The sequence below is a fragment of the Aphelocoma coerulescens genome (assembly GCF_041296385.1).
Source record: "Aphelocoma coerulescens isolate FSJ_1873_10779 chromosome W unlocalized genomic scaffold, UR_Acoe_1.0 ChrW_unloc_scaf_2, whole genome shotgun sequence".
Taxonomy (NCBI): Eukaryota; Metazoa; Chordata; class Aves; order Passeriformes; family Corvidae; genus Aphelocoma; species Aphelocoma coerulescens.
The window spans coordinates 6,456,284-6,468,572 of NW_027184081.1; the positions used below are offsets into that span (position 1 = coordinate 6,456,284).

The 12,289-nt window shown below is 47.9% G+C and overlaps 1 protein-coding gene across 2 annotated transcripts in view; it reads right to left on the reverse strand.

The window, feature by feature from the left end:
* LOC138102847 (sorting nexin-18-like) overlaps positions 1-12,046 on the reverse strand; it is an 89,083-nt gene extending 77,037 nt beyond the window's left edge. For both annotated transcript variants that reach the window (XM_069000595.1, XM_069000597.1), the window contains exon 1: positions 10,366-12,046. In XM_069000595.1, coding sequence (XP_068856696.1) covers positions 10,366-11,920 — 1,555 coding nt within the window. In that variant the 5' untranslated portion in view covers positions 11,921-12,046. The remainder of the gene's footprint in view (positions 1-10,365) is intronic.
* Between the last annotated feature and the right edge of the window lie 243 nt (positions 12,047-12,289).

Consider the following 12,289-nt stretch of genomic DNA (forward strand, 5'->3'; position numbering starts at 1 on the left):
ACAGTTTTGTTGGCCAGTGGTTCAGCTGCTTTGTTCTCCGGAGAGAGACTGAGAGTTAAATTTTTCCTTCCCTGGAATTTCTGATTTTCTCCCTTTTTCTACTGGACTGCTTGATTGCTTTAACATCAGAACACATTGGGAGGACTTTCCACTGGGCACAGAGGGCCTGGCCCTGGGCCAAGCCCAGCTCCGAGGAGACCAAAGGGAAGACTCTAACGCTTTCCCAGGTTTTTCCTCCACAGCGAAAGATTTTATCATTTAGCATTATTATCCTTTTCCCGTGTGTTTGTTAAATAAATAGTTTTATCTTCTTCACTTTCCTTCGAGGAAAATTTATTTTTTCCCGAACCTGGTTGGGGAGGGGTGGTTGTGCCTTCTCTCAGAGGATATATTTCTAAATTTGGCCAAACAGGTACAAATTTAGTGGTGCCCAACTGTGTGGCTTGAAGGAAAGTGAAAAACCTGTGCTAATTACATTTTGGTTTGAATTTACTTATTCTGTGCTGGGGTAAAATAGTCATCATGTTGGTTGAGTACATAACGTTTCTCTGGTTTGATATATTCATGTATTTCTGGTCCGTAGGCTTGTTTAAGGTACTGGCCTTTCTGGTCCCTAGGCTTATTTGCCTATCCACAACTTGGTCCGATCTTATCCTTGATAAGGAATTTTTGCAGAGCAGGGACACGAATTCGGATTTCTATTTTGCTGCGCTTGGTGACAATGATTTATAAGAAGTTGACAGAGGTACAGGCAGCTGTTCAAAGTGTGTATGATAAATGGTTTCTCTGTCCTAACCCCAGTCCTAGTCTCAGTAGCCTGTTTTGGGAATTTATTAGTAACTGCACCCAGATTGTTAGAGGAGGAGGAGTCGGGGTTTCCCTTCCCTTTAAATTTGATAGGTTATCTTTTGAGAGTGTTCAGTTTCCCCTGGATGTTAAAGAGACCACCCTCCTGGTATTTAATCTGGTAATCTTCCTCTATGTGGTTCGCAGCTTGTCTAGAATGAGAGCTCAAATTTCCAGGGTGACTGATGAGACACCTGACCCAGAGGTGGAACATCCTGAGGGGTGTTGGGAATGGGAGGATATAGGCCAAATCCTGAAGAAATTCTCTGACCCAATGGTTTGCTATTTCCCCCCTGAACAAGTTCAGAAACCAGCTGAGGTGGCGAAATATCTGAAAGAGAAATACAATGACAATTCCAATGAGAACAAGCTCCTTGCAATATGTTGGGCCTTGGCATATGCCTATCGCACACTGCAGCAGGTAAAGGTAGAGGGGCAGGAAGATAAATCAGCAAAGCCTGCAGACACCCCCGCAGTCACTCAGACTGCAACCAAACCAGATAGCAAGCCCAAACCAGATGGAGAGTCTAAGCCACTGACAGTGGCTCCTGTCGCGAAGAAAAAACACACAACCAAAACTGATCGCCCAGTGAAAGATAAGGATAATGCAGGGGAAGGGACCTCAAAAGATGCAGGGGAAGGAACCTCAAAACCACCAATGGACTCAGGCACAGAAACCATTACTGAGTCCATGTCCATAAAGAGCCTTAACAGCCTAAGAAAGGATTACACCCAACGGTCTGATGAATCCATAATAAGTTGGATGGTCCGTATTTGGGAGGCGGCAGGTGATGATGTGATGCCGGACGGTGCTGAAGCGAGGCATTTGGGATCCCTGTCACATGATCCAGTGATTGACCAAGCGATGAAAAGGGAGACTGACTCTACCAGTGTCTGGAGACAGGTTTTGACAGGCGTGATTGAAAGATATATATGTGCGGAGATGATCTCTACATGCAGCAAACCCCGTGGAAGACCATCCAACGCCTGAGAGAACTAGGGGTGGTAGAGATTGTCTTCGCAAATGACCCAGCATTGAGAAGTCCAGACCGGGTCAGAGTTATTCCATACATGTGGCGAAAACTCATACAGCCTGGGCCACCAGAATATGCTTCTGCTTTAGCAATAATGAAACCGGACTACGGTGCGAACGAGACCGTGCGGGACATGGCAGTGAAGCTCCGAGCATATGCAGACTCTGTGCATGGCCCAACACATGCAAGAATCACAGCTGTGGAAACACGTATGCAGAAAATGGAAGATGAAATGAAGAAGAGTCTCCAGGAGATTAAAGAGTGCCTTCTCCGCGGACGTTCCCCAGAGAGAAGGCACATCCCACGAAGTGAGCTGTGGAATTTCCTGTGTGACAGTGGGGAAGACATGAGGAGGTGGGGTGGACAACCCACTTATGCTCTGGCAGCACGAGTGAGTGAATTGAAGGAGCGCAAGTCTCAGAAAGGAGGATCTACCAAAAAGGAAGTAGCTCCAGTTGCCTGTAGCCAAACTGCCGGAAATGATGGAAAAGACGATGGCATGTCCAATTCCCATGAAGGAACCTCTAAGATACAGGCCCAGGGAAAGAAGGATAACCAGGCATAGAGGGGCCCTGCCTCTAGCCAGGTAGAGGCCAGGGAAAACCGTGGTTTTTGGACTGTGTGGATTCGTTGGCCTGGTACATCAGAACCACAAAAATATGATGCCTTGGTTGACACTGGTGCACAGTGCACAGTAATCCCATCGCAGCATGTGGGGGTAGAATCTGTTTCTATTTCTGGTGTAACAGGTGGATCAAAAGATTTGACCTTGGTGGAAGCTGAGGTGAGCCTGACCGGAAATGAGTGGAAGAGACATCTCATTGTGACTGGCCCAGAGGCCCCGTGCATTTTGGGCATAGACTTCCTCCGGAATGGGTATTTCAGAGACCCAAAGGGACTCAAGTGGGCTTTGGGAATAGCTGCTGTGGAGACAGAGGGCATTAAGCAATTGAAAACCCTGCCTGGGCTATCAGAGAACCCGTCTGCAGTCGGCCTTCTGAAGGTGGAAGAACAAAGAGTACCAATTGCCACCTCGACAGTGCATCGCCGACAGTACTGGACAACTCGAGATGCTGTGAGTCCCATCCACAAGATGATCCATGAGCTGGAGAGCCAAGGGATGATCAGCAAGACCCACTCAGCCTTCAATACTCCCATTTGGCCTGTGCGCAAATCGGAAGGAGAATGGAGATTGACTGTGGACTATCGTGCCTTGAATGAAGTGACTCCACCATTGAGCGCTGCTGTGCCGGACATGTTGGAGCTCCAGTGCGAGCTGGAGTCCAAAGCAGTGAAGTGGTATGCCACTATTGACATTGCTAATGCGTTTTTCTCCATTCCTCTGGCAGCAGAGTGCAGGCCTCAGTTTGCTTTCACCTGGAGGGGCGTGCAGTACACCTGGAACTGACTGCCCCAGGGGTGGAAGCACAGTCCTACCATCTGCCATGGACTGATCCAGACTGCACCAGAAAAGGGTGAGGCTCCAGAACATTTGCAGTACATTGATGACATCATTGTGTGGGGGAACACTGCAACAGAAGTGTTTGAGAAAGGAGAGAAAGTTATCCGGATTCTCCTGGAAGCTGGTTTCGCCATCAAGAAGAGCAAAGTCAAGGGACCTGCCCAAGAGATCCAGTTCCTGGGAGTGAAATGGCAAGATGGACGGCATCAGATTCCCACTGAGGTCATCAATAACATCACAGCAATGTCGCCACCAACAAACAAGAAGGAAAAACAAGATTTCCTAGGTGCCATAGGCTTTTGGAGGATGCATATTCCTGAGTACAGCCAGATTGTGAGTCCTCTTTACCTGGTTTCCCGCAAGAAGAACGATTTCCATTGGGGCCCCGAACAGCAACAAGATTTTGCCCAGATCAAGCAGGAAATTGCTCATGCCGTAGCCCTTGGCCTACTCAGGACAGGACCCGAAGTGAAGAACGTGCTCTACTCTGCAGCCGGGAGCCATGGCCTGTCCTGGAGCCTTTGGCAGAAGGCGTCTGGTGAGACTCGAGGTCGACCACTAGGATTTTGGAGCCGAAGCTACAGAGGGTCTGAAGCCAACTACACTCCAACAGAGAAGGAAATCTTGGCAGCCTATGAAGGAATCCAAGCCGCCTCAGAGGTAATTGGCACTGAGGCACAACTCCTCCTGGCACCCTGACTACCGGTGCTGGGGTGTATGTTCAAAGCAGAGGTTCCCTCTACCCAGCACGCCACCAATGCCACATGGAGCAAATGGATTGCTCTCATCACACAGCGCACCTTTATCGGAAAACTGAATCACCCTGGGATTTTGGAAAGAATAAAAAACTGGCCTGAAGGTGAAAATTTTGGTCTCGCTGATGGAGAAGAACAAGTGACACGTGCTGAAGAAGCTCCACCGTACAACCAACTGCCATCAGAAGACACACACTAAGCTCTTTTCACCGACAGTTCTTGTCGCATCGTAGGGATGAAACGAAAGTGGAAAGCAGCCGTATGGAGTCCCACACGACGGGTTGCAGAAGCTACTGAAGGGGAAGGTGGATCAAGACAACTCGCTGAACTCAAAGCTGTTCAGCTAGCCCTGGACATTGCTGAAAGAGAGAAGTGGCCAAAGCTCTACCTCTACACTGATTCATGGATGGTAGCCAATGCTCTGTGGGGATGGCTAGAGAAGTGGGAAAAAGCTAATTGGCAGCGTAGGGGAAAACCAATCTGGGCTGCTGAAGAGTGGAAAAACATCACTGCCTGAGTAATAAAGCTGGTTGTGAAAGTCCGCCATGTAAATGCCCATGTCCCCAAGAGTAGGGCTAATGAGGAACACCAAAACAACAAGCAGGTAGATCAGGCTGCAAAGATAGAAGTGTCACAGGTAGACTCGGTCTGGAAACATAAGGGAGAGTTGTTCCTAGCTCGATGGGCTCATGATGCCTCAGGCCATCAGGGCAGAGATGCCACCTATAAGTGGGCACGAGATCGAGGGGTGGATCTAACCATGGACAGTATCTCCCAGGTGATCCATGATTGTGAGACATGCGCTGCGATCAAGCAGGCAAAGTAAGTGAAGCCCCTGTGGTACAGTGGGTGGTGGTCCAAATACAAGTATGGGGAGGCCTGGCAGATTGATTACATCACACTGCCTCAAACATGCCAAGGCAAGCGCTATGTGCTCACAATGGTAGAAGCCACCACAGGATGGCTGGAGACCTACCCTGTGCCTCACACTACAGCCTGAAACACCATCTTGTGTCCTGAAAAGCAAGTCCTTTGGAGGCATGGCACCCCTGAGAGAATTGAATCTGATAATGGCACTCATTTTAAGAATAGCCTTATTAATACCTGGGCTAGAGAACATGGCATTGAGTGGGTATACCATATCCCTTACCATGCACCAGCTGCAGGCAAAGTGGAACGGTGCAATGGATTGTTGAAAACCTCTGTGAAGGCACTAGGTGGGGGAACTTTCAAGAATTGGGAACAGCATCTAGCAAAGGCCACCTGGTTAGTTAACACCCGAGGTTCCACCAATAGAGCTGGTCCAGCCCAATCTGAATCCCTGCATACAGGAGATGGCGATAAGGTCCCAGTTTTAGGTACAAAAATGCTGCTAGCAAGGATTTTCTTGCTAGTTTCTAAGTCCATGAGAGACTTTTCTCTCTCACAGAAGAGGTAGCAGGGAATGTAACCAAGACACCTGTAATCTTGAAACATCTTGTTTATGGTATAGTAGAAAAATATTTTGTCAATGGATGTTTTAGGATTTTAGCCAATCACCCCCAAGGGGTGGCTGGTCCTTTGTCCAATCTGACTATGAAGAAAAGAGTCTATAAAAGAGTTTGTAAAATAATTAAATGAATCAATCTTGCTGCACAATTCCTGCCTGCTGGATCTTCTCTCCTCCTCCTCCCTATGGCTGCGGGACACGGTGATATACCCTAGGAACCAGGCCTGCGGTAATACCCAGTAGTGCATGTCAGAGGTCTGTTAGGAAAGACTGGGTGGATAAATTCTGCCTCGAGTACAGACAAACCCATCCGTGGGGTTGTCTTTGCTCAGGGACCTGGTTGCACACGGTGGGTAATGCAGAAAGATGGAACAACACATTGTGTACCACAGGGAAATCTGTTTGTTGTATGAAAACCACCATTAGTATGAAATGCTTGTATACCCCTGCTTGCTGATTGTCACTGTCACTGTATATATATAGCTCACTGTTCATATATAGTGTATATATATATATGTATATATGTATTAATGTGGGTATAGAATTAGAATATCTTAGTTTGGGCATTGAGCCAACAATATGGGATAAGGGGTGGAATGTCTTGGGGTGACCTTATGATGTGTATCATATATCGCTGCCTATGCCCAGAAATTAATTCCTGTGCCTTTCTATGCCTCCAAACCTAGCCTGGGAGGGGGAAGGAAAAAACTGAGCAAAACTTTTTCAAAGCAGTTTGCAGCTTGTTCAAGGTCACACACAGATAGCAATTGGTTTCCCCCACTGCAGCAGGGGAGGGAGGAAGCACCCGGCTTGCTGCACCCAGAACAGTTTTTTTTGCCCAGTGGTTCAGCTGCTTTGTTCTCCAGAGAGAGACTGAGAGTTGAATTTTTCCTTCCCTGGAATTTCTGATTTTCTCCCTTTTCTACTGGACTGCTTGATTGCTTTAACATCAGAACACATTGGGAGGACTTTCCACTGGGCACAGAGGGCCTGGCCCTGGGCCAAGCCCAGCTCCGAGGAGACCAAAGGGAAGACTCTAACGCTTTCCCAGGTTTTTCCTCCACAGCGAGAGATTTTATCATTTAGCATTATTATCCTTTTCCCGTGTGTTTGTTAAATAAATAGTTTTATCTTCTTCACTTTCCTTCGAGGAAAATTTATTTTTTCCCGAACCTGGTGGGGGAGGGGTGGTTGTGCCTTCTCTCAGAGGATATATTTCTAAATTTGGCCAAACCGGTACAACTCCTAATTTCAGAGTTCATCTTTTTAAAGTCATGGCCATGTAAGCAATATGTCAAACAGCTTGATGTTTCTACCACTTCTAAGGACACACACAAAGAAGTTGCACACTAGAAAAGAAAACACTGAAAGATTTTTGCTTGGTCTATACAGGCAATAATTCTCAAATACTGACAACTATCACAGTTAGTAAATCTAAAAGAAAACTCTTATGTGGCAAGAACACCGAACAGTTCATATTTTCATCTGATCTGAAAAGTTATACCTTGTTACAAGTAACTCTTAAAAGTAATAAAATGGCAATATACTGGGGGGGAAAAAACATCTTCCTCTCCGTTTTCTTCCAGTTTGCCTATTTTGTAAAGGGAACGACAACAACAAACATTTAACCTGGCTCTAACCCTATTCCTATGATTAACATGGACACTCAAGAGACCAATATCTGAAACGCATGTGTCGTGGTTAGACACTGGCCAAACACCAGGCACCCACAACAGCTGCTCACTCGCTCTCCCCTGCCACAGCTGGGCAGAGGAGAGAAAAATTTAAACAAAGGGTTCATGAGTTGAGATAAGGGCTGGGAGAAAACACTCTAAGGGCACAACAGGCTCGACTTAGAGATATAAAGTGCATTTTTTACTAACAGAATCAAAGCACGAAAATGAGAAGTAAAATAAGCTCTTAAAAACACCCTTTTCCCCCCAACAGTGCATGGAGACAGAGGCTGGGGGTTCTGGTCAGTTCGTCACCTATGGTTTTCTTCTGCTGCTCAGGGAGAAGAGTCCTTCCCCTTTAAGACTGTGGGGTCCCTTCCCACAAGAGACAGTTCTCTGTGAACTTCTCCAGCGTGGGTCCAATCTCACGAGCAGCAGTCCTCCCAAAACTGCTGCAACTTGAGTCCCTCCCATGGGCAAACAGTCCTCTCAAAACTGCTGTGGCATGGGTCACTCTTCCAGGGGGTGCAGTCCTCCAAGGACAGGCTACTCCAGCCTGGAAGCAGGGGGCCCCTTTCTCCACCAGGTCTCCCACTGGATCACAGCATCCTCCAGGCATCCACCTGCTCCAGCATGGGAATCTCCCCCACGGGCTGCGGGTGGATCTCTGCATTCCCCATGGACCTCTATGTGCTGCAGGGGGACAACCTGCTTCACCATGGTCATCACCACGGCCTGCAGAGGAATCTTGGCTCTGGCACCTGGAGCACCTCCTCCCCCTCCTTCTTCACTGACCTTGGTGTCTTCATGTTGTTTCCCTCACATGTTCTCACCTCCTCCTCTTCTCTAGCTGGAATTAAAACTGTGCCCTCACTTTGTTTTGATTTTCTTCTTAAATATGTTATCACAGAAGCGTTACCAACATCTCTAATTGGCCCAGCCTTAGCCAGCAGCACATCCATCTTCAGAGCCATCAGGGACTGGCTCTGCCAGACATGGTGGAAGCTTCTAACAGCTTCTCACAGAAGCCACCTCTATAGCCCCCCTGCTACCAAAAACCAGGCCATGCAAACCGAATATAGCATGCCATTTTCTAAAGGCAAATATGTACCAGGGATAATATTGTGTTAAAGGCAGTGTTAGTCGAGAGGTGCTGGAGCATCAACACCTGCGCACAGACTGACTGTACATTTCTCCAACCAGTTCCAAAATAGTGCTCTGGCATAAAATCAGCTCTACATACATCATGCTCATGCACTGCTCTAGTGGAAGCTCAGTTAGATGAGCTTTCTCTGGTTCAGCATGGTAAACCTAACTAATAAGTGCAGATTTAAACAGAACTATAAAGGAAACAGAGATATGCAAGTTGAAGGAAATATGGGTTGAGTCAAACACATAACTTATTCCCAGTCCTCAGAATAAAGTGTCCAAGAATATTACATTGAAGAACTCTATATAGTCTTAAATCTTGAGAATATAGTATTTAAATAGTATATATAATCTGCTGTCTTATTCCACCTAATTAAAAATCTTTCCGTCTGTTTTTTTTCCAGAAGCTTACAAATAATCCTATTCTTATTTGACAACTCACTTCAAAATTCTCTACTCTCAAACACGAGGCGTTACCAAGGTCATCCTTCTCTCCAAATTTAAAATATTTTAAAGTTGTTATCAGAACACAATGACACAGCAGCTAACAGAACAAGTCCCTTTTCTATTCAAAACAATATTAAGTTTCCACTCATAATTATCAAGATTTGACAGAAGAATGGAAATCTAACTTTGATACATGTAATTTTAATGAAAAGCTTACTTTTTTAAAGTAACAATTTGTGCAATTTATACGAATTTTGTCTCCTCAGTTTTTCCCAGCAATAATGCACACCTCCTGGAAGCCTGCCTTTTTGATCTATTGAAAAAACTCTTCCAACCTTTTTACCATCAAACTCAATGTACTGTTCCAGATGCAAAAATCTTGGAAATGAAACATAAGGGTAGAAAAGATTGATTCATCATGGGTGACAATTCAAGCTCTGCCTCTTGTGGAGTACAATACGGCCTATTAATCTCCAAAATAATTTTCAGTAAAGAAGCTTGCACATTTTATCGAATAACTGTTACACATACCCATTTCTGTACTGAATATGTGATGTTTTCTTGGTCTCTTTTACAGCTCTAATCTCCACACACCCTGATCATATATAACAGCAAGAAGAACGAATGATGGGCTAGTATTTTCATAATGATGAATATATGATTAGTATTAACTTCCCAGCTGGGAAATCATCTACACATATATAATGCTATAAGCTTATATTTATCTGAACAAGTGTCACTAGTTACATAGCAGATGAGTTTTTCATATTTGGAGTTTCTTTTTCTCCAATGGATCACAAAGCATCATACAAACAGTAACCTGAACCTCAGAAGCATGTTTCAACTAGAAAGATGATAAAAGGATAAGAAGTGAGCAACGTCTTTTTGTGATAATAAGGGCAAAGGATAAACAACTCCAACTAAGAACATCATGACAGACCATCATTCTTACAAAGGTAGCAAGAGAGTTTAATGTATGGCTGAACTGACAAACCCCAGCAGCTTTAAACATCTCATCTGAATGTCTGACACTGAAAAATGCACACACCACCATGTGCACCTCAAACAAAGTAGTCAGAGTATCTCCATATTCAGTTTACTTCATATTTATTATCTACTAGATCAGAGATTTAAGATAACTAACATACATCAAAGAGTAATAGATGTTTTCATACCACTTTATTTTCAGGCTTTGTAAACAAGCCCATTAATCTTTAATGTATCAGCAGTATAGGCAGATGTGGTTTCTTTCAGAGATACACAGCCAAACACAGTAACCTCTGACCAATGAAATTCCCAACAACGTATAGACCTTTGGCACAGAATGTAAACTGCCAGTGATGTGTTATTTTGTATTTTTAGCAACAGCTTACCTGAGTAAACACTGAAAGATTTAACTCAAGGCCAGCAAGTCAGATGAAGAACAAATTTAGCCCTTTGTCTCTATATCCATGTGCATACCACTGAAACATAAAACTTCATCATTTCAGAAAACATGTAAGGGTGTTACCTTTCTGGACGTGGATGATATCTGGAAAGTTGGCCAAATGCCCCTGATACAGTGCTAACAAATCCATCACGGCATCTAGGTCCTGCCGGGGCTGATCTGCAAAGAGGTCCCCGATGGCATCATAGGCTTCTGCAGTGAAGGCTATGGCTTGGTTGAGGCCAGCTGAAAAGGCCTGTTGGTCCAGCTCAAATGCCTGACTGAGACACTTAAAGGAGTGTCCCACCTTCTGGTATTCCTTCTTGAAACCAGTGACTTGTTTGCGAGAAAATTCATTGGCTGTGTGATTAAGCTGCAGGGCACTTTCATCCATCTTCTTCGTGAAGGCTTTGAAGCCATCCACCTGACTTTCTACCTCATGCAAGTCCAGGCCAGCCCCAGAGCCAGTAGGGACACTGATGGTCAGGAAAAAGTTGGCACCCACCATCTCGTCCTTCTCAGCCTTGCGCTTGCCTTGTTTCCAGGTCTTCTCATCCGTGCTGGGACAGGTGAGGAAGTGCTGGAAGGCATCGCATTGAGCCAGCACCGGGTGGCTGCACATGTGGTCCATCCACCAGGCCAGGCCTTTGCGACGTTTGGAGATGAAGTCCTCCTCAAAGCGGCCAGTGGCCTGCTTCTCTGGCAAGTGGGGCACAGAGATGACAGGGAATTTCTCAGCCAGGCGCCCATAGAGCCAGTCAAAATGCTTGTAGCGGCGGTGCACCTGCTGCCCAGTGTGGCTGGACACCAGCTTGTAGGCGATGTAACTCTTCATGCCCTTGAATTTAGTCTGTTTGGTGGGGTCCTCGATGGAGCACTGGAAGGGGTAGGGGTTCTCCTGCCACTCAGGGCCCCGGGGGCCCAGCACCACACACAGCTTGTCCCCGTCCTTCACAAAGCCTGATACCTCGCCCAGCACAAAGGCCTCCCCACCAGACTTGACGAAAGTTGAGAAGCGGTTGAGGTTGCGGCTTACCGTGGCCGAACTCTTGGTGCTGCTGCTGGGTGGGTGCAGGTGGCCTGCCAGATGGCCACTGCGGAAGCTCAGGGACATCTCAGACTGCATGGACAGGAGGTAGTGGCCAGAGGCCCGTCTGCCCACTGCCTCGTAGACAGGGTAAGAGCTGCTCAGGGAGCCTGGCTCATCGGCCACCGTGGAGCTTTCGTCCCAATCATCGTCCCAGTCGTCATCGCTGCCCTGGCTGGGCTGGTAGGACCTGCCGTAGGGCGGCGGCAGGAAGGGGTACTCGGCGGCGGCAGGGGGCAGCGAGAAGGGCTCGGGCGCCGCCACCGGCGGGGCCTCTAGTGTCGCCGGCTTGAAGGCGGCAGGGGGCGGCAGCGGCTCGAAACCGCCGGCAGGCAGGTTGGCGTAGCGGGCGGGCGGTGGCGTCTCGGCGGCGCGGATCACCTGCACGTAGGAAGCCGGGAAGAGACCACGGTCGCCGTGGCTGTTGATACCCTCCAGCCAACCCTCGATGTCCTGCTCGCTGCAGAGGCTCAGCACCTCGTGCTCCCGCAGCGAGATTTCCCCTGGGTTCTCCGATCTGAAGTCGTACAGCGCCCGGGCCCGCAGCGCCATGGCCTCACCGCCCAACCGCCCGCCGGGGGCTCCCCGCCGCCGCTCCTCACCTCACCACGCCGGCGGGGCTGTGCAGGAGGGCGCCGCGGCTGGCCTCTGAGTCTGGCCGGCGGGGACGCTGCGGCGGCTAGCTCCCTGAGCTCCGTTGCGCTGCGGCGCGGCCGGCTCCAAGTCCCGACTTCACCTCGGCAGGCGAGACAAGGCGGAGGGGCCGAGCCGGCGGATGTCCCACGTCGCCAGTTTCGCTAATCCAAAGCCGAGAGGCAGGGCAGAGGAGCCGAGAGCAGAGCGGCCGCCCCCATCGATGGGCACGGTCCGGCCCGCCCCTTCCCCGCCCGGACCCTGACATCCGACCGGCTGCCGGGTGAG